The sequence below is a fragment of the Choristoneura fumiferana genome, chromosome 22 (assembly GCF_025370935.1).
Source record: "Choristoneura fumiferana chromosome 22, NRCan_CFum_1, whole genome shotgun sequence".
NCBI lineage: Eukaryota > Metazoa > Arthropoda > Insecta > Lepidoptera > Tortricidae > Choristoneura > Choristoneura fumiferana.
The window spans coordinates 4,703,168-4,727,050 of NC_133493.1; the positions used below are offsets into that span (position 1 = coordinate 4,703,168).

At 36.2% G+C, this 23,883-nt stretch overlaps 1 protein-coding gene across 1 annotated transcript; it reads left to right on the forward strand.

The window, feature by feature from the left end:
• Positions 1 to 17,234: 17,234 nt before the first annotated feature.
• Positions 17,235 to 22,746, forward strand: LOC141440399 (UDP-glucosyltransferase 2-like). The gene is made up of 4 exons (XM_074104907.1): positions 17,235 to 18,108; positions 19,331 to 19,553; positions 19,971 to 20,190; positions 20,957 to 22,746. The coding sequence occupies exons 1-4, from the start codon at positions 17,284 to 17,286 to the stop codon at positions 21,243 to 21,245; spliced, it is 1,557 nt and encodes a 518-aa protein (XP_073961008.1). The 5' UTR covers positions 17,235 to 17,283; the 3' UTR covers positions 21,246 to 22,746.
• Positions 22,747 to 23,883: the final 1,137 nt, after the last annotated feature.

The window sequence follows — 23,883 nt, forward strand, 5'->3', positions numbered from 1 at the left end:
CGCTAAGTTTGAAACATGAATGAATAAGAGAAAAATACATAATAGAAGCTGTTGGCCGCGAATTCTTTGACGTTTATTTCTGTGACGTCCTGTGGGAACTGCATAATTTTCCTATGGATAAAATTAATTCTATGTCTTTCTTAGGGTCTCAAACTATCTCCGTATCGAATTTCAGCCGTGCAAAATTTTATGACTCCATCGGTTGTTACATCAAGATTGCATCCTTCAAGACGTCCAGCTATCTACTTACCAAATTTAATTCAGATACGAACAACCGTTTTAGCGTGAATGAGTAACAAACATTCACGCACATACTCACAAATTGCATTTATAAAATTAGTGGGAGGCTTATTTGATTCTTCTGGAGTCATGATCTCTGATTAATCCTCAATTAGTATATTTCCACTTTTAAACCTTTACCAATTGTCCCCAGGAGAGAACCCGTTAGCGATGCAACGCGGCGGCTCATCGTGTTCGCATCCGTCGCTGGCTCTCCTCGCGGCGTTCGTCAGTTGACAAATGGCCGGCGCGTATTGGACACGCGCCGTGTAGACGTAGATGTATGGAATTATCGCTAGAACTTACCGTGGTACATGGTTGGAATTTTTGTTGTTTTTTTTGCCTTCGATTCAAAAATACGGGTGTAATAATTTTAACGTGTGGACATATTTGTCGTACTACTTCAGTCAGCTTCAGTTCAGTGCCCGTGGAATATCTAAGGGGAGATTCGGATAATCGTCCGAATGTTACGGATCTGTCTATAATCCGTCGTCATGGAGTTACTGGTCGTAAACTGGTCGTCTCGATCATCCTCAGTGCGGGAGTTCGACTCGCACTTGCCTTTATTTTATTAAGATAACCTAGCAAATTCCAATCATGTACCTAAACTTTAACATGTAAAAGTTACTTTTAACAAGCTAGTCATAAAGGACCGTGTTTGTTGAGTAGGTACCGAACTCAACGAAAATATTTTTACCAAAACGTTTTCATTACATTTTTAACACCTTAATATTGGCGTTCATTTGTTTTTTAATTAAAATCTCTGACAGCGAAACCATTTGTAAGTATAGCAATTTAATACCTACATTCGTTTTTCTATTGATATTTTATTGATGTAATAATACTACACAATCGGTATAAAAACGAATGAAATAACTATTAGTAGTAATATTGGGAATATTTACATTATTTAGTTTTAGTTAAATATGTTTTTAAAACATTATATTATTCTTATTCTCTCTTTACTAAAGATTTAAAGACAAATGTTTTTGATTTTAAGTAATGTTCTATTTTATTTCGTAACTGTATAATACAATTTGTTATATGAAACACCAAATGTGTTTATGTAAATAACGAATGTAGATAGAATTCGAAGTAACTGGTGAGGCCTGTACTATGGACAAATAATTAAAACATATATCGTCGTCAAAATTAACAACATTAGTTCAGCGACTTTTAAAAATAAATAGTATTTTTTATTACACTTTTAAGTTTATTCGAAGAAGCAATGTAAAGCAAAATGGTTGATGTTTGTAGCATGACAGGCGACGTCAGTTGTGTTCTAGGATGGCGTACATTGATTGCAGAATTTAATTTGTATGAAAAAAGAAAAATCTAAAGACTCTAGCTGAACTAATGTTGTTCAGTTTGACGAGTACGTTCTATGTTTTAATTATTTGTTAGTATTACAGGCCACACCCGGTACACATCATTATCACCTATGTATCTAAGATTTGTTTTTAAAAACATTAACACTTTCTGAATTTGCACGAAACAGAGTATAAAATCAAAGTTTTGAACATAATTTTACCTAACATTTGGAAATATTTAAGGGACCTTTTTCACTACGATTTCACAAAGCGAACATTTTAAAGGTCTCTACTCTTGTACCATAGCATTAAAGTAATAGGAACGTGTCAGACAATAAATAGTATATTACTGCAGAGGGCGGGAAAAGTAATTTCGTGGATGAGCATGGTTTTAAAGGACGTGGCGTAGCCGAGTCCTTCAGTAGATACAAATCCATGAAATGAAATTCCTGCCGAGGCCTGTATACTGCTTTTCTCTAAATATGCGAGGAAATAAAACGAAAGCATTATATTTATTCGACACAATATGTTTAATTTCGATTTCGATAATTTCGCCTCAATTTCGATATTAAAGATTTGGGCCTTAATCGTATATTTGGCTCCACATACAATATAGTACTCAAAATAAATTAAAATAAAACTTGTAGGATTAGTAAATATAATTATTATACATTTTTAATTTTAGTTAAAGCAGCAATTCCTAAACGTACAACATTAACAAAACATACCTTTTTTACAAAATATTTAGCAGTCCGAGAAGTTAATTGGACTTGGATTGGAGTTGGTTGGTGGACTGACGACATCGTGAGAGTAGCGGAAACCGGTGGATGCAAGTGGCGAGTTGTCGTTCATTGTGGCGTTCTAAGCGGAGCCTTTGTCCATGATGATGATACACCTTATTATGATTTGGACACAATCATTATTGGCATTAGCTAAACGCAGAAAACAAAGATTTTTAAATCTCGGTTTTTGTACGTGACTATTGGACAATTGGCTGGCTGTTTGCTGAATTTTCGGTCTTGGATGAAATTAAAAGTGAAAAACCCGCACAATAATAAACACTTCCCGGACATGTCCGGGAAGTAATGCTACTTTTTTATTTATTATCGCATCAAGGCATATAACGATGAACTTCCCGGTCAATTTCGGGCAAAAAATAAGTTTTTTTTTTGTATTCTAATTTTTTTTTATTTCACTTTATTAATATTATGTTTTTTGTTCTGTATCTATTATTCATATGTGTGTGTCCCGAATAAATCTTTTCATTTTCATTTTTTTTTTCAATTTTTTCAACATTAATAAGAACATTTCCGAGCAAGTTGGAGAAAAAATATATTCTTTGTATTAACCCTAAACTTGGCAGCGTATCTAATAAGATACGTACTTTAAGATCATCTTTTTGTATTTTTTTAAAGTTATTTTTGTTTGCTCTACAAGAATTCAACGAGGCTTGCATTGAGTACACTTGTCTCAACTTGCCAAGTTTAGGGTTAAAAAGTATGAGACTATTCCAATAGCACGTTTTTTAATGCACGAGCGTCAAAAACGGTGCCGATTAAGGTTTGACACGCCGTTGACATATTTTATAGCCTGTGTCGCGTTACATTCTGTGCCTGGTACGTTCCTATTACGGTCATGATATGATACGGTGTTGTAGGTTGAGACCTTTAGCCGTTTGAATGCCAACCGCGTCTAATAATGTTAACAACTGTCGTGCATACAACTCCATTGACCCATATAGTTTGGACTACACTGTGCAAGAGTGACTACCATATGTCGATGGGTCTCTGTTTTAACCTAGTATATTATGTTTTTTTTTAAATTGGTGTCTCTACTTTAGGATGTGTATCTTAAATTGTTATTCGAATGTCGTGAAATTTCATATAAGAGGTAGTCAAAGACCCTTCGATATGCGCTGAAATGTATTTTTAACATTGTAAAGTACGTAATGCCATTTAAAAAAAAGACGTAACAAAACGGACACATCCCTACAATATTTTGGGGACGCATCTGGAGACCCTGTTTTTCCAGCTCGGAATCATGGACTGAGTCTGCCTCCCAAATTTTGTTGAAATCGGAGAGATAAACTCAGGGTACAATTTTAAATAGAAATGCCCATTAACTAATGCATAGATTGAATGTTTTTATATTTTACGGATTTTTGTTAATTTATGTCTAAAACAAATATCCACGAAAAAGAAAACAGCCATTAAATGCTCAAAAATTGTTCACAGCTAACCTCTGTTTTAAATAAACCATTTTTCCTTACATTATTATCCTCATATACGAAATTGTATATACCTAAGCCGAATGATTTCATAAATAAGGAGAGTATGAAAATTGAGCCTCATTATTTCGTTTTTTTATCGTCTGAAAACTTTGTTATCTTGACCTTTCAATTATTCACTTGAAATAAGTTAATTGCTTACTTTAGAAAATGTAGGGATGCTTGGATGGTTTTGTTGAGAGAAAGAATGAAAACAGATTGACTATGCAGATCTATAAGACGAGCGTGAATGGGAACGTTGGGAGAGGAAGGCCTAGACGAACGTACCACGATCAAACCGGGAACGTTCTGAAGACAGGTCGGGTCAGGAGTACTCTAAACCGACGTGCATGCATGAAAAGATTGATGAATGTAGAGGAAGCGAGAGTTGTATGCCAGAATCGTAGCAACCCCCTACCCCTACCTACCTACCCCGTTGGGAAAGAGGCGTGATTTTATGTATGTATGTATTAGAAAATGTCACCGATTTCGTTAAAAACTCTCTCATCTATTTTGCGTTAAAAAAAGGTTGAGTTGCGTAATAGTTAAAAAACCATTCGATAATGTCACACTTATTACTTTGATTAAATGCAAGTGAAGTTGGTTACTGAATTTAATGCCTAATCCCAAAAATTCTGTCTGAATTAACACCAAAGAGCCATATTCTTAAAGCAACTAACCTAGCCAACCAAAAGTTTGAAAACCTCCAAATTTGTCACTTCAAAGTTCAATATCTCAAAAACGGCTGAACCGATTTTGATTTTGGAAACGATTCTGATGAAACATGTCTAAGAACCATCGCTGGAATACCTGCTTTCAAATAAATAAAAAACGCATTCAAATCGGTCCACCCGTTTAAGAGCTACGATGCTACCGACAGACTGACGCATACACACACACACACACACACAGAGAGAGAGAGAGAGAGAGAGAGAGAGAGAGAGAGAGATACACAGACACACATAGCGGTCAAACTTATAACACCCCTCTTTTTGCGTCGGGGGTTAATAATCGACTGCTTGTCGATTAGGCTCATGAGTAATCTGAAATCATGGCATACATTATGTTTCTAATTTTAATTTTATTTTTCTCAGCTACATTGAAATTATACAATAATGTTAAGAAACATGAATTTAAAAGTAAAACAAGGTGACAGCTTAGAGTTTACTTGTAAAAAATGTAATCGTAAATCAAAACTTAATACAACACAAAATAAATATTTATTGTTCAATTAAATATTATTTTTGATTTTATTTTACCGATGAAACTTGTATTCTTTTGACTAGGTACTTATTGTATTTCCAAATTTACTTGTATTTAAATAAAAGTAGTAAATATGAAACACGGCACTGTCTCCATTATTTCCCCATAAATCTGTAATAAATGTAAATTAAAATTAATGGCCTTAAGTATTCGTAATTAATGTAAATTAAATTGTTACGGAAATCGTTTATTTATTCAATTATGTATTTTTTTTGAGATTCTATAAGTATAAGAATGAAACATAAAAAGCGATGTTGTTTATTATAATAATAAAAATAATAAACGTTTTATTGAAATTTCTTGGTTTTATTCAGTCTCCTATTACTATTCACTTTAAATAAATAAAAGGTTAAGGCTCCATACAACAAGGCTGCTGCTCACTGGACCGGAGTAGGTAGCGGAGCGGAGCAGAGCGAAGTAGCGTAGCGGAGCAAGAAGAATGTAATGCGCAGCGAAGTTGCTGAGACGCGAAGCTAGATAGCAGCAGGGCTACCACGAAACTCGAAACTCGAAGTTCGTGTCGTGCGGTCCCTCTGACACTTATACTATTTAATACGAGAGCGAGAGGGACGATACGACACGAACTTCAAGTTTCGAGTTTCGTAGTAGCCCTGCAGAGCCGAGTCAGAATGTTATACGGAACGGAGTTGCGGACTATCTATTTCTCCATTCGCGGAGCTTCCCAGAGGGCCTACTCCGAAGTTCAAAAATCGAAGTTCGTATAGTACCGTCCCTCTCGCACTCGTATTAAATAGTATATAAGTGTCAGAGGGACCGAACGACACGAACTTCGATTTTCGAATTTCGTAGTAGCCCTGCTGCTTCCCCGTTCGCGTTCGTTTCTCCGCTCCTCTCTGCTGTTCTCTTTCTTGCTCTGTGAACTCGCTTCGCTTTCCAGATTTGTATGATTTTTCAATTCAATTGGTGGTTTTTTATCTCTCTTACCGTTCTGTTGCGAGCTCCAGTGGACAAGCATCCTAATAGTGGATTTTTAAATAAGTGAAACTCACAGAGTCGGATGGATGAGGACAGTACAGAATAAATCATTGTGGCATTTTTTGGGGTACACCTACCTCCGGCAGTGGCCGTGTTACTAGGAAATAACGATTTTGGGAAAATGATCTAACCAGCCAGCCTGACATTAAGTACTTTGCAGAAGTAGTCAGAGCATTTGAGTTAACCTCATTACCGCCACAGTCATCCAGTCGTGACAGCCAATGGAATGCTTTACACGCCACGGTCATCCATACATGACCAACATTCAACTCGAATTTAAATCCTTCTGCAATGGAATTAAAAATCAAGTTGATTTGTCGCTGGTTTTTCTGTGGCGTACACGTCACTTCATTTGTTTTCTGGCGGTGAAGGGGTTAAAATTGGTTAAAACCGGCATACCTTGACCATTGGTATGATGAGCGTGTATTTTATATTAATAATCATTTCTGCCTTTCAATTAAAAGAAGTCATACCTTTTTAAATACACGCAACAAATTGGCGAGTTGTCTGTCAAATGCAAAGTTTTTCACTTTGCATCTTTCAAGCGTAAACCGAAATCGATATTCCTTTTATTGCAGCCCCAGGCAGACTAACAAGTGTATCGGGAGCGCAGAGATTACAGCCTCTTTACATTATTATTTTATTTCGCGTTCCAAATAACAACGGCCCTCGTAACGAAGAACGCAGCAATAACTACTGCGTTTTAACTTTGTTTAAAAAATGGGCTATTTATGTGTATAATCTGCATTACAAAAAAGCATCTAAATAAATCTATTAGGACGCCTGATATTCAGTAAGCTAAAACAGAGTATTTTCATAAAAACGTCGACCCGAAAATAAAACACAGTTTTCTCAAAACCATCATTTCGCGATTACTTACTGCATTCTTGGTTACGAGGGCAGAATTTGAAACTTGATATACAAGGTGTTAATTAAATAACTGAAAACCAGAAAGTAGTTTGCTCCGAATCGAGAGTAGAATCGATTTAACTATGTTTTAAATTAGGTTGTGTTTGTGTTTTTATATCCTTTTTTTATTGTGCCCAGTCTAAAGGTTAGGGCTGCAACAGGCGCCAATTAAATATTTTAGCAAGGTTGCATAATGATTTTGATAATTGAATACTGGCCAGTGTCACTGTATGATTTTCTTCTAAAAACATTATAGCACAACTGACACAAATCATGAATGTAGAGTTAGAAATGAAGTAGAATTACTGACTTAGCAAAAAACACCAATATCTTTAAAAATAATGGAGATATTCAAAAACAAATTCAATCAATTTACTTAAAATGAAAAATATTTTTGGGGTATCTGAGGTTTTCAGTTATTTAATTAACACCTTGTATACGGATATGTCGTTTGGATGAGAATGCAAGTACAGTCAACAAAATTTCATCATCATCAGCCTATAGCAGTCCACTGCTGGACATAGGCCCTCTTATAGGTATATAAAAAAAACATTTGCCAGTGAAATGGCTCTTTTCTCTATCATCCGTTATTACTTTCTTTTTAGTTTCGGGCGTGTCTGGAATATGCTAGAGCTATTCGAGTATCGATTTACATTCGCCATATTACCGATTCTTTGAAAACTTTTCTTTTAAAAAGTATCTCGAATTGCGTGGGTACCAGAACAATATAAGTTTTCAGTTCCGATGATCCAAGGGTACCTAATGTTGTTGTTGTCCTATGGTACCCCAGTGGTAAGAAGGGCCTTCGTGAGACGTCGCCATCCGCTCCTGTCCTGCGCCTAAGGGTACCTAAGTTTAAAAATAAATGTTTTGGTTTCTTCCACGGTTTACTCTCTGTTTTTAATTAAGTTTAATGAATGAAGCCAGCGTGTTGCCAGTGATGGCATATGGATCCGAGACATGGTGCTTCAATATAAACCTTATAAATAGGTTCAGAGCTCAGCGAACTATGGAGAGGATGCGTGGTGTTTCTCAACGGGATCAAATCAGAAATGAGGAGATACGTAGAAGAACGAGGGTCACCGACACAGCCATACATTGGCTCGTAGAAGTGGCAATGGGCAGGCTTTATAGCATGGAGAACGGATGGCAGTTAGGGCCGTAAAGTTCTCGAATGGAGACAGCAACTCGGCAAGTGCAGCGTGGATCGTACACCAATAAGAAGGACGGAAGACCTGGTTAAAGCCGCGGGTTTACGGTGGATGTAGACCGCTTTCAACCGAAAAAACTGGAGGTATATGGGGGAGGCATATGTCCGATAGTGGACGTCCTACGGCTGATATGATGTTGATGACGATGAAATGAAAGTAGAACAGTAATGGTGGTCATCTTGTCTCCAGAATCACTCTACGAGTATATGATGATTTCTTTTGTATTAGGTCTGTAATAAGATTGGCATTTCGACTAAAAGCCAATAGTCGACAATTTCTAGATAAAGATCCAGTAAATATTGTTCACAGTATACAAGTTAAACGAAAATAAACAACGTGGCAGAACGAGTCGGTATTAATCGTGCGACCAACTCCTCGTGTCTACTAAACGAGCAATCAGTTAGCCTTAGAGCATTCAACCAACCGGAGATGTCAACTACAGGCCAATAATGACAATAGACCATGCCGCTACATCGTAAACGCGAGCGGCGACAAGTGACGTGTATGTATAGCTAGATTATCAGATTCCGAGTCTGTCAGCTAGATTATCAGATAATATTGGTCACGTTTTAAAAAATAAGGAAGATAATAGTAAAGCCAGTTGAATTTCCGCGTGACGGGTCCCCAATCCCGAAATTTGACGCGCTTCGTTAATTTTTTGTTTGATTGACAATAAATATGAAAAAAATATGAGATTTCTGACGATAGTCTAAGTAAAGGACTACATAAAATAATATTATATTTACCCAAGAAACTACCCAATAGTAGATTATATTTTATAACAGTGCTTGACGTGTGACAAGTACGATCTAAGCATATATACGCGGCGAACAAAGTGTCTAAGGCAAGTTGTGTGCATCGCACTTATTTTAAGCTGTCTACCTTTGAGTTAGATATCTGATTTCATTCTAGATCTTATACTACATATATAATATAATATATTTATATTATATTTATTTTATATTTGGAGAGTATGTCATTTGTGTGCGTGGAGAGGCACAAACTATAAGAATTTATTTATTTATATCTATGGACGCCTCCGTGTGATTGATACTCTAAGCAGTAAGTATATAATCTAGCACTCGATGTGACTACTAACCTTCGATTAGTCACCGATTGACCGATGGCTAGCGATTGACATTAGAAAAAGCTTTTGTCGAATATGCTGTTGCTGGCAGCTAATGGGCTTTTGTTGTTTCTAGCTGTCAACAATACAATACAATGGCTCTTTATTGTACACCAGAAATAGTAAGCGATACAGAAAACAGATACGGGTAAAGACCAAAAAGTTGCACACTGTTAAAGCTGCATTAGCGGGTAGTTAAAATGACCATTAACTTTTTCCATTGTGATACGAAAATTAATCATACATTGGTTGTTGTTTGTATCATCATCCCAGCCTATATACGTCCCACTGCTGGGCACAGGCCTCCTCTCAGAACAAGAGGGCTTGGGCCATAGTTCCCACGCGGGCCCAGTGCGGCTTGGGAACTTCACACGCACCATTGAATTGCTTCACATGTTTGTACAGGTTTCCTCACGATGTTTTCCTTCACCGCAAAGCTCCTGGTAAATTTCAAATGTAATTCCGGGGTTTGAACTCACGACCCTCTGTTTGAGAGGCGAGGTCAAACCACTAGGCCACCATGGCTCTCTGGTTGTTTGTATATATTAATTATATTATGGTATGGTAACTCCAAGGAAAAACTACGTAGGTATCGCGGTATTAATTAATTTAATATTAAGATACGTTCTCATTAAAAAATGATATACATATATCGCATGACATAAGCATGTATCTTTTGTTAGTCTAGGATTTCCTTTCAGAATATTTTCGTCAAACTTTTGTCATTTCTCAGCCAAACAGAACTAAGATGATAAGGGAAAATATTACAGCAATAATGAAACCAATTTATTTTCCCCGTTTCCGAGGGAACTAATAAGGGAACATATAGCGCTCGCGCTCGTACAGTTATCGGGTTAGTATTACTTAGTATAATTTCATCTAAAAAGCAGCTGGTCTACGTAACAAATTAGCAATTGGTCTAAGTAGCAATTGGTCTAAGACGCAACTGGTCTAAGTACCAACTTGTCTAAGTATCAAGTGGTCCAAAGTCCAAAGGCCATAAGTCAATCCACTCGGCCAACTCGGCTTCGGCTTTACCACGAAAATATCTGACGCCACGCCACTGTATGTATGTATGTATGTGGGTATGTATGTCTATTTCTTTGGACCTCGCTGCAGCCTGAACGGCTGGACGGATTTTAACATAGGAGGATATTCTATAGATACGTCATAACTATAGGCTATATAATATTTCGATGGCGTCTGCGAAAAAAAAATATGGCGGAGGAATGAAAAAAAATATTTTGTGTTGTAACAATATGGGTATCAAATGAAAGCTAATAATTAGCCCATTCTAAATATATGGGTTATAATACTTTTAATCTACCGTTTTCACATAATTTGATATTCTATCCGTCCACGATATTTTCAGAATTCTTCTGTACACCCACATCTCAAAGCCCTCCAAACGGTTGCTCATATTTTGTGTTAAGGTTCCGTTAACGTCGTTAATGATTCCGCTCCGTACAAAAGAACTGTAAACACATAGCAACGTGCCAAACGCACTCTGGTATCTTCAGCGATCGATTGCAGAGGAGATGGCTTAGCTTCAGAAAAGAATTACGCATATACCTAGACGCAGAGATACATATTAAAAATACATATTATTAAACACCCAAGATTCGAGAAGCATATTTTGTATTTTCATACAAATATCTGCCCCGAGGATTGAACCCGGGACCTCAAGCTTCGTAGTCAGGCTCTCTAACCCACTGGGCTGGCTGTCGATATAGCTTTACGAGTATAGTTGAGATAGCGTTAGTATCATGACCGACTTGACGATTTTCACTTCTCATGGTTTTTAAATGTTACTTTAGTCTCTGCATATCGGAACTAAAGCTCCTCATTAATCTTTAGTATAGTTTTTTTTTATTTTACTTTGGAAACCCCTAAACAGCCAAACACGGTGTTTGTGAATGGAGGATTATCGTCATTGTCAGTGATTGTGTAGGTATAGACAATTTTTAGGGCGTGAAAATAACCTCAAAATGACAGCTGTGCAAAAATATTTAAAAAACACGATTTGATTTCGTGAAACACAATTAATGATTACGAATATGATAGATTCATATTTAAGTATATTAAGGATATTTTCATTTTATTATGCATAGTCCAATTAGTTTTAAAATAGTTTTCAATTTTTAATCTGTTGGCTAAATATGCAAGAATTTAAAGCGTCATTTTACAAAAAAAAGAAAAGAAAAACCGCGGAATAATTTTTTTTGCTATTTGAATTTTGAAGATGTACATTAGTCGTATTGAGCGTACGTTTTTAAAAAGTAACATTGTAATTTGAAATAGAACGTCGTTTTTTTTCTTCGCATTCAAAGTAAAAAGTAGAGTGTTTAACGCGAGACTAAACAACCATAATGACACTCGAACTATAGCCACCCTCGCTTTGCTCGGATGGCTTACACCTGGCTGACACCTCGTGTCATTATGGTTTGTTTGAGTCCTTTGTTGAAGGTTGTCTATTATTAATCAATCACAATTGTGACCCAAATGTCAAAGTTGTCAAACGAACCTCACAATACTACAGCTATATTCAGTTAGTCTATATAGGGTAAACCATACAGTAATTGGCCACGTTACAGTAATTGCCACTTGAATTTTTTATATGAAACAACAATATTACAAATAAATTAATGATAAAAGTGACCAGATTATTATAATTAGCACGATATTTGTTATGATTTATCACCACTTTACTTTGTACATTTTTGATTTAATTCAAGTGGGCAATTACTGTACCGTGGCCAATTATTGTATGGTTTTACCCTATAGTGTCACAGGAACCTTATTGGTTTATCTTGTAGTCTCTCCAGCAGAGATTCGTGGCTTCAAACCCGGGCTTGTACCGTTGAGTTTTTTAAATGTGCTATGCGAAATGTCATGTGAAGCAAATATAAGATCAAGATTAAGATTGGTTTTTGGAGTCCTTTGTATTCTTTATTTCAACTCCAAATTTGTTACTTTTACGGACATCCCGTGAAATACAACGAAAATACAAGCTGAAACATGGATACACAGAAAAAATCCAGAAAAAGAGACGCGCTGCGAATCAAACCCAGGTCCTTAGCATTCCGTGCTTCGTGCTATAACCCCTACACCACCTCTGGACAGGAGTGTTACAGCTGATATAGTGATGTGACGATTTTTAGATAGAACATTTATTCAGAGTTGTATTATTTTACGCAATGTATGTAGTACAATAATAATCAATCAACGCGTAGCAGAAGAGCAAACAGTCTCATTTGTACGAGCAAGGTCGCCGGAAGGAACCCAAATAGACTTACGGTATATTTTTCAAGAATTTGCCGATCTTTATGATCACCATGACTGCGTTAATATGCTTTTTTCTGATAATTTTAGCACTTTTAGAAAGAATTTATTGAAATGTAATGCTACTACGAAATATTTAAGTACCTACCTCGCTCGCTACGACATGATTAGCAGATAACAGAGGATAATTAGAGCAATGTGAATCATTCTTATATTTTAACCGACTTCAAATTGGAGGTTATCAATTCGGTAGTATTTTTTTATGTTTGTTACCTCAGAACTCCGTCATTTATGAACCGATTTGAATTTTTTTTGCGTTCTTCTGGGAATGTGTTTAAATAGGTCCCATAAGCACCAAATTAGGATCTGATGATTGGATCTTAAGAAAATTGAGGGAACTCTTCGATGTTGTAGGGACACCTATAATAAATTGGATATTTTAGTAGTAACTCGTGCATTTGCTCTTGAAAATCATCATTTGGTGAAGTGGAGCTGACTGAACACTCGTACACGCCTTAAGAGTGGTATTGATTGCATGCTAAACTGCAGTATTATGGCCAATTTACTGTTCATTACTCACTATAACAGTACTGTGCTACAGACTTACGGCACAATACAAGTAATTGTAATACATTACTTGTATGTGCTTACGGTATATTTTTCAAGAATGTGCCGATCTTTATGATCACCATGACTGCTTTGATACATTTGTCACTTTTTTCTGATAATTTTAGCACGGTTAGAATTTATTGAAACGTAATGCTGCTATGAAAATATTTAAGTACCTCGCTCGCTACGATATGATTAGAAGATAACAAAAGGGGATAATTAAAGCAATCTGTAATTTGTCGACTCGTGAATAATTCTAATATTTTTAACCGACTTCAAAAAAGGAGGTTATCAATTCGGTAGTATTTTTTTATGTTTGTTACCTCAGAACTCCGTCATTTATGAACCGATTTGAATTTTTTTTTGCGTTCTTCTGGGAATGTGTTCAAATAGGTCCCATAAGCACCAAATTAGGATCTGATGATTGGATCTTAAGGAAATCGAGGGAACTCTTCAATGTTGTAGGGACACCTATTGTAAATTGGTTATATTTAGTAGTAACTCGTGCATTTGCTCTTGAAAATCATCATTTGGTGAAGTGGAGCTGACGATGAAGACCACGTGACAATCGGAGTTACTACTCAATAACAAGTATTTTATGGGTTGAAGTTTAATTACTTTGACACAATTGCTAAGCATATTATGCTCCTCGTAATGCACATGGTGAAACGGGTGGTGAAGCACCAGGACTCCTCAATAATGAACGGCTCTGCATCGGAAAAAGCAATCTTTCGTAGGTGATGAGCAGTTGATATTAAACTATTGTATCTTAGATTATTTACACTAAAAAGCGTGAAAAAAAAATTATAACTGAAAATTGAACCGACTACAAAAAACCATGAAAATAATTTTCTACCAGTCTGAAGTCGGTCGGTGGCTTAGCACGAGCCAGCAGGAGTGATTGAAGCCCAATATAAAGTGCGTAGGTGAGGTAGATGACTATAGGTCCACTTTGTTTGTTATCTCATCACTTCTAAACCACTCACAGGTTTAGATAAAGTTCGGTAAACCTAGAGATAGTTTGAATCCCGGGGAAGGTTATAGGATAGTCTATAACCCGGAAAATTGCGTGGTTCTCGCGGGATAGGGATAAACAAATTCTACGCAGACGGAGTCGCGAGTAACAGGCTTGTAAATGTTATTACATAAGAACAAAGTACTTATTATCTCTGACGCCATTACACAAATCTAATTTCTTGAATCAGATAATATTTATTAAAACGAATGCATTAAACAAAAAAAACACTAATAGACTTAAAAAAATACATAGGTAAAATAAAAATAAAACTCAAAACAAATTACTTAAAAAGTACCCCTTAGGCAAGGTCCAGCAAGGGCAGGTGTAGGATTTTGTGCAAGGTCCGCCCGGATTGCTACCACATCTTGCTCGCTAATCCTGCCGTGAAGCAGCAGTGCTTGCACTGTTGGTTCGGCGTGGAGAGTAAGACAGCCGGTGAAATTACTGGCACTTGAGGTATTCCATCTTAGGCCTCTAGGTTGGCAACGCATCTGCAATACACCTGGTGTTGCAGATGTTTATGGGCGGTTGGTATTCTCTTACCATCAGGAGACCCACTTGCTCGTTTGCCTTCCTTTCGTATAAAAAAAAAAAAGGTCCGAAGGTGCTGGAAGCGTTTCCTCTTTGAATAGCTATGCTTATTCTTTGTCCGAGGAAGCTGCCAGCTCTTCGGTTACCTGTGACGTCTACAGCGATAGTTTTAAGTATTCTGCACCTTAATTACTATGTGCAACTGTTAGAGCTAATGCCATACATAAAAATCATAGCCTGCTATCGTACAGTCAGCAACAAATGTCCTTGAACACATCCAAATTTTCATAACACTTGTTTTTGTTACTCTGGCCAGCGTAAGTTTAATATTGGTCGTAAAACGTAGTTTTTTTTCCAAAATGTGTTTCTTCTTTGGTGGGCCAATCAAATATTTTACCGACACTTTGGGCGTCTCCTGCGTTACCAAAATTGTCTCTGGCGTTACCAAAAAATCGTACTTCCAACAAGATATTTCACGGTTTAATAGCTTAAACTTACGTAGGATGGCATGTATTCATGTACACCATCTATTAAATTACAGAAAAAGCATGTTTACTTACAAAAATCTGCAATTGTTTGAAAAATGTCGCGGACAGATTAGTGTCGGTAAAAAAGTTGATTGGCCCTGGTACACATTGATAAAATAATAAAATCTGTTCAAATATTTTTATGAACTTTAAATTCTGTTGTCTTTTGTAGGTAAATTATACTTTTAGAATTATAATGCCTAGTCTCGTTTGGAATTATGTTGTCCAATTCGTTTGAAAAGTGTACTGTTCAGCCATTATTGAAAGGTACTTCACTGTTTAGCTACTATTGGAATTCTACTACTAACAAAATAATTACACTTATATAATTATACTTTATTATTATTATTATAACTATTAACTTAATAATATGTACAAATAATGAGTCTAGTAACTATAGCAATCTTATTACGTATTCATTTTATTTCTTATTAATCTTTTTTCAGAGCAGCATTCGTTGCTGACTGTAAAAATAATTGATTGAACGTGATTTAAGCGTGATAGCTATAAATCGGTATCGTGCGTGTTAAAGTTTTAATACGGCATGACATTACGCAACTCTTTGTAGTGATGCCAAAATATAATGTATTAAAACAATTAATATAAGATTTCCTTTACTTAACTGTGAATTATTTCCTGTTAATAGTGATACGAAAACATCAGATTTAAATAAACCATTTCTTACTAACATCTCGTTTGGAATTATGTTGTCCAATTCGTTTGAAAAGTGTACTGTTCAGCCATTATTGAAAGGTACTTCACTGTTTAGCTACTATTGGAATTCTACTACTAACAAAATAATTACACTTATATAATTATACTTTATTATTATTATTATAACTATTAACTTAATAATATGTACAAATAATGAGTCTAGTAACTATAGCAATCTTATTACGTATTCATTTTATTTCTTATTAATCTTTTTTCAGAGCAGCATTCGTTGCTGACTGTAAAAATAATTGATTGAACGTGATTTAAGCGTGATAGCTATAAATCGGTATCGTGCGTGTTAAAGTTTTAATACGGCATGACATTACGCAACTCTTTGTAGTGATGCCAAAATATAATGTATTAAAACAATTAATATAAGATTTCCTTTACTTAACTGTGAATTATTTCCTGTTAATAGTGATACGAAAACATCAGATTTAAATAAACCATTTCTTCCTAACAGAAATACAAATAAACTAAATTCAAAATCGAAATAAACGTGCCCTGGTATGTTATCTAAATTACCAGGTTTTAAATTAGGCCACTGCACTTAAAAAACGAAAACTAACAATCCATGTTATCTAAGTTATGTAGATAGATACAGTTAATGTAATGTTTGGCAACGGCCAAGTATTATGCAGTGTTACTAAGTTACTGTCAAAGTTGCGAAAGACTGATCGTCTTCAAAATATTGTCAAGCTTTGAGATCTCGTTATTGTTGCATAGCTGCTGACATATGCAAAGTCAGTTATTATCTCAATATATAAAGAAATAAACAAGCTGTATTTGTTGAATTCATTCAGAAATATAACAAAAAAAATAATTACAAAAGCTTGGTAGGCTCAAGAGGATTTAGTGACATTAGAATTTAAAATAGAAAAGAGAGGATATTATAACTATAAATAAGTATACTGTTTAAATCTTCAAAGACGATTATGAAATAATTATTAAATAGTACTAACAGATAAAACTTTAGATCGTTATTATATATTTACGAAAACAACATGTGTCCTTGAAGCTGGAAAAATGCAGACAAATATCTAGCCTAAATTTTATAATTCGTCATACTTAAAATCAAATTTCCTAAAATCACGCTCATTAAGTATTTTACCCACAGACATGCTATCTATAATTGATAAATTTTAATCATTTGGTACGTTAAGATTATAATTATAATTTAAGTCGCACGCCTCCGTATATTGCAGTATTTAACGTTATTACCACTCGACCAATAACATCAAAATGTTACGATCACTTTTTATATTTTCTACATTAGCAGCGTTGCAAGTTAGTGATACAGCTCGGATTTTTGCATGGTTCCCAATGCCTTCAATAAGTCACCAAGTAGTGTTCAGACCACTAACACAAGAACTGGCAAAACGAGGACATGAAGTCGTTGTAATGACACCGGATCCAGCATTCCCGAAAGGGCAGACGCCAGCTAACTTAACAGAAATAGACGTCCATGACGTCTCCTACGGCGCTTGGAGAGACATTTTCATGTCAAAACAAAAGGAGATGACTGATGACTTAGATGTACAAGTGATGATGTTATATACTGCCATGATGGCATCACTTGAAACACAATTAAACACAACAGAAATGAAAGCTCTAATAAACGGAAATGAGCAATTTGATCTTCTACTTATTGAAGGTGTTGTTCTTCCAGCGCTAGCTATAACACATGTTATCAAAGCCCCTGTGATTTTAGTGAATTCATTAGGAGGAAATCCAACAACGTTAGCAAATTTTGGCGCACCTATTCACCCCTTCCTTTATCCTTTTTGCATTCAAAAAAGAGTTTTCAATTTAACTATATGGGATAAAATACAGCAACTTTTAAAAATGGGGAAGATGGCTAGCCTAGATAGATATTTTTATTCAATGACGAGAGACGCTCTATCGCGTCATTTTGGTGATGATTTGCCACCTTTAGAAGAGTTAGAAAAGAATGTTGATTTACTCTTGATAAACGAAAATCCTGTTTGGAGTGAAGCTCGCCCATTGCCTTCAAATGTGGTGTACATAGGTGGCATACACAAGAATCCAAAGAAAGATTTACCTGAGGTATGTCAAAATAGGTGTAAGCTGGTTGTCTGTCAGACTTTTCATCATCTTTATTCTTTCTAATCTGGTGTAAGAACTGCTATAAATGAACAAAAAAAATTAACCTCTGAAAAAACGGAAAAGAAAAAAAGAATAAACCTTTTTTTTAACCTTAACCTAGGTAGGTACTAGTTTGAAGTTGTTGCCTTAGCACGAAACGAACCAGGAGGAGTAGGTAATATAAGCCCATCAGGTAGACGACTACCTATAGATTAACTTCTGAAGGCTAGTGCTGAGGAACCGGCTTCAAACTAGTACCTATGTAAAGGTTAAATAATAAAAAGGTTTATAATTTTTTTGCTTTTCCATTTTTTCGGCTGTTTAATTTTTTTGATAAAACAACCCTCGGGGTTTCCATTAAAAAAAAAACAAAATCGGACAATGCTGTAAAAAGTTCTTCATGGTCATACATAAAAAAACTGGCCAACAGCGTGTCGGACACGCCTGAAATAGGATTCCGTAGCTGTTACGAAAAATAAAGTAATATTTTTCAAAGGATTTCGTATTTTTTACGGAATATTCCGTTTTGGTATATTTTATACCTTAGGCTACTATTTACTCTTAAACAACTAATAATTCTCAAGAAAACTTAACCGTTATAGTTTTCCTTGTAAGTTTGATATAAGCTTCATCCTCAATTTTCATTCATTCATCTTACTACCATTCATCCTGAAGTTTTCCAAATTTTTCCACCCACCGGTTTAATTTTTTTTGAAAATTTGCACTTTTAAGTTGAATATTTTGCAAACAAATTACTGAATCGAAAAATCGTTGTAACAACCCCGTAATCGTTTTAAAAGACCTATCCAACGATACCCCACACCTTAAGGTTGGATGAGAAAAAAAAAACACCCCCACTTTACGTCTATGGGAGGTACTTTAAAAAAAAATTTTATTGTACAGTTTACATATTATATATTCGTGCAAAATTACAGCTTTCTAGCATTGATAGTCCCTGAGCAAAGCCGCGGATGGACAGACAGACATGGCGAAACTATAAGGGTTCCGATTTTGCCATTTTGCCTGCGGACCTAAAAAATACGACTAAATAATAAAAAATACGTTTCCGAGATTTTGAGTATATTATTATATGTAAGAATAGCTCGTTTAAAGGTATGAGATAGATAGATTGATTATCACCCACATCACAAACAAGATTTCAAAAGTAAATCTTCTATTTAAGGATCTGAAGGCGTATCTGGACTCTTCAAAACACGGCGTAATCTACATGAGTTTTGGTACAAATGTGGACCCTTCAGTACTTCCTCCAGAAAAGATTCAGGCCTTCATCAAAGCATTCTCAGCCTTACCCTATGACGTACTGTGGAAGTGGAATGAAGACGAGCTTCCTGGTCGTACCAGTAATATTAGAATATCGAAATGGCTGCCGCAATCCGACTTACTTTGTGAGTATCATAACTTAGCTAATACCACGCGCTACCAGCAGCGCAGAAAGCGTATTTCATACATTGCGCGTTTTAACTAACTACAATACGCTTTTTGCTTCGACCCAGCAGTGAACAGCCAATTCGTTTGCCGCGTCGGCGATAACACAAATTGATAGCTGGGATTTTAAGTCCTTACACGTTCTCGATGATATTGTATTGCATAAATCTTAATCTATTTTAGCCACAGTAACGGTAGTAATCATAGGAGAAAGTGTATTTTTTTTAATTAATTAAGTACTTTTTTACGTACCCCACACGTTATAATGTAAAATAATACTAAAATAAAAAGTTGACAAATATTCAAAGAGACAGGACTGATCCAATATAAATGCAAATAAGTAATAACAAACTGTAATTAATTTATTTCTCGTACAGACCACCCGAAAATAAAGCTGTTCATAACCCAAGGAGGTCTTCAATCCACTGACGAGGCAATCAACGCTGGTGTCCCATTAATTGGCGTCCCCGTGCTGGCCGACCAGTGGTACAATGTTGAGCACTACGTCCACCACGGGGTCGGGCTGCAGCTTGATATTAAGAGTGTCAATGCAGAGATTGTGAAGAACGCTATTGAGACAGTTATTGGAGATCCCAGGTATGTTGTGGTCTTAGCTTAGCTTATTTTTAATCTTGTTCATAAGAGGCTGCGCTTACCACACTACCTACTTTACATTACATCACATCTTGGAATATATAAAAAAAGAGTGAAAGAAAGATTTTGTTTTTTGGTTCTATCAGTGCCACCTAATAAAACTAAAACTAAAAAATGAATAACTAGTTAAGTGGTGAAACGAAAGGACACCGAAAAGGGCACATGCCACCCTGTCCTCTCAGAATGAGAGGGCTTGGGCCGCAGATCCCTCGCAGGTCAGTGTGGATTGGGAACTTCGCGCACACTATTGAATTGCTTCACAGGCTTGCACAGATTACTTCTCGACGTTTTCCTTCACGGTAAAGCTCGTGGTAAATATCAAATAAAGCATTTGCTAGAAAAATTTGATTCGCAAAGATAAGTGTAAGTACTGTAGTCGTAAAATAAAAACAGGTTTTGATTATAATTAAGCATTGTATAGTGTGTGGCCCAGGGCCCGGTTGTGTGTGGGGAGTTGCGCCGTATTGCAATGGAATAGGGTGCGGGCTTGACAGCACAGCTCGGTCGTGGGCGGTAAGCATAACATTAAGTAGGGTACAATTGTTCTAATTGTCAATATTCGCCAATAAACGTCATAGTTTGGCGAAATTAGTGACGTAACTAAAATTATGTATTTTTTTTAAATTAACAAAGTTACAGAGATACGTTACTTTAGCCTCCCTTAAAAAAATGCTTGGCTGCTGCTTACACACTGTATATTTATTTTCAGTTACCGACAAAACATGTTGAAAATTAGAGATCTGATGAACGACCAGCCGATGTCCCCCCTGGACCGCGCGGTGTGGTGGACGGAGCACGTTCTGCGGCACGGCGGCACTAAACACTTACGCTCCCCTGCCTGGTTCCTTACTTGGAGGCAGTACTATGAAGTAGACTTAATAGTAATAGTATTAGGAAGCTTGTTACTAACGTTAGTGGTGGCTATCGTGACTGTACGCTACTTAGTTCTTTTTTTGATTAGGATTTTCACTAAAAGGGTAAAAGTAAAGCGTTCTTAAAGTAATAATAATTCCTATGGAAGGAGAACCAACTCTTACCTAGTACCTGCCATTCTAAATACCCTTCCAAAGGAATTGTTAAACGAAGTTGTTAACATTGCCAACAATCCGGCAAAATGTAATAACAACTTACTATGTATACTTCAACTTAATTATCGTAAGTAAAGATCTATGTACTGAACCCCTGTAACTCGCCTACTATTACATAAACCCCTGTGGGTTTTCCAATAGTGGCATAATAAGTACATTGTATTTGTTTCGACTATATTAAATAAAAAATAATAATAATTAATAATAAATTTTAATAATTTTAATTAAATTTTTAATTTATGTCATGAAATTTACGTATGTATACCAAACTTATGTCAAGTCGGCCAGATCGCTAAATAAACAAAATTAATTTGCAAGAGTTTAAGGACTTAGGGAAACTTTCGTAGTCCGTTAACAAGATATGACTTTTTAGAAAAATAAAGTGCGTGGCAACGTTTACCAAGGTTATTTCTAGGTTTTGCATGTAACATGAAGAATCAGCTAAAATTGTACTAGGTATTGTATAGTGCTCAGCTGGGTAAGAACAAGCTAAGCTAAAAGTAAATCTTGAATTTGTCTTTTCATCATCATCATCAGCCGTAAGACGTCCACTGCTGAACAAAGGCCTCCCCCTTAAAATGACACAATGAACGAAAACTCGCCACTTGCATCCACCCGTTTCCCGCAACTCTCACGATGTCGTCAGTCCACCTGGTGGGAGGCCTGCCAACGCTTCGTCTTCCAGTTGGTTGCCAGTGTTGCCACTCGAGAACTCCCCCAACGGTTATCTGTTCTTCGGGCGATGTGGCCCACCCATTGCCACTTGAACTTGAATATTTTTCCAGCAGAATTTGTCTTATTAATTAAGGTTAAATAATATTTAACGGTTAGTCATCATCATCATCGTGTCAGCCGAAAGACGTCCCCCCACTGCTGAACATAGGCCTCCCCCAAGGCTCTCCACTCAGATCGGTCTTGTGCTTTCCGCATCCACCGCGATCCCGCGACCTTAGCCAGGTCGGTTAGCGGTTAGTAATAAATGATTATTTTTATTTGTTTTATTTTAAAATAATGAGAATAAAACGAAAATCTCAATAAAAAAATACAGGTGTTCCGTTTGATTTCAAACACTGGGTCCACTTTGTATCATTTTCACACTGCAAACACGCAAATCACTCAACCCTAACTATCACCATCACACTACACTTAGGAATTTGAACTCAATCAGAGATAATATATGAGTGGTGGTGATATTTGGGTTTGTGTGTTTTTACAGTGTGGAGGTGGAGGAGCGACATGTACAGACATTTGTTTAATAGAAGTAGTACCTATAGTGTGCTATAATATAGAAGAAGTAGTATTAGTAGTATCATAATCATAAACGTTACAGTTTAGCGAGGAACACTAAATTAAAAAAAAGTTTTAAGGTCGCGAGTGTAACGCCTGATTCAATAAATTATCCTTAGTGTTTCTTTTTAGTTTTTTTTAATGCAGTCGGGGTTTTGATTTTACATTTTTTTATTTATGGCGCATCACATTGATTCGCGTGACACTCTTTTTGTTAGATCCGTGGGTGCCATTATTTAATGGGTGGGCCAATCAACTATTTTACCGACGCTTTGGGCGTCTCCTGCGTTACCAAAATTATCTCTGGCGTGACCAAAAAATCTTACTTCCACGGTTTAATAGGTTGAACTTACGTAGGATGGCATGTATTCATGTACACCATCTATTAAATTACAGAAAAAACATGTTTACTTACAAAAATCTGAAATTGTTTGAAAAATGTCGCGGACAGATTATACGGTAAAAATGTTGATTGGCCCAGGTACCTACATTGTTCACGTAGCCACTTCGTTCTCAATTCCATGGGAACGTGAGCGCGAAAATATATACAAAACCAGAGGTAAACTTTGTCTCGACTTTTATCAGGGGTCGCATAGGTATACAAATACAATATATCGCGAAACATCGGCTTTCCAGTCGGTACTGATACGATATCTCGCGTGAAACTTTTGCATGGAACTTGGAAATTATGATTTGTTGCATGTTTTATCGCCGTGCGATGTTTTTATTGCTTCCGAGACCGGAGAAACTTGGTGGAAGGGTTTTGTGTGATAGATGTCGGTAGTTACACTTAAAATAACGTTGGTATGAATGATACATTAACGGTTATAAATCAAATTACAAACTGAAATATAGATGCACAGAAAAAACAGAAAATAAGACCATCACTGGGAATCGAACCCAGGTCCTGGTAATCCGTACCGCGTGCTATACTGCTACACCACTGATGGTCAACGGTACCGACACAAATTTCCCTATGCACCTCATATCTCAGCTTGTGTTTCTTACTTAGCCACTTAAGCAGCGACGCTAGCGACATCTATGCCGTAGCCCTCAAATTGTCTCAGTGATGGTCTTATTTTTCTGTTTTTTCTGTGCATCTATATTTCAGTTTGTAATTTCAAATACGGTTTTACGGATGACCGTAAAAGTAAAAATTTGGAATTGAAATAAAAAATACAAAAAGATTCCAAAAAACCAATCTTAGGTTATAAATCAGCTCGTCGACAGAATTAAGAAAGAGTTTTACCTAATCCGTGGT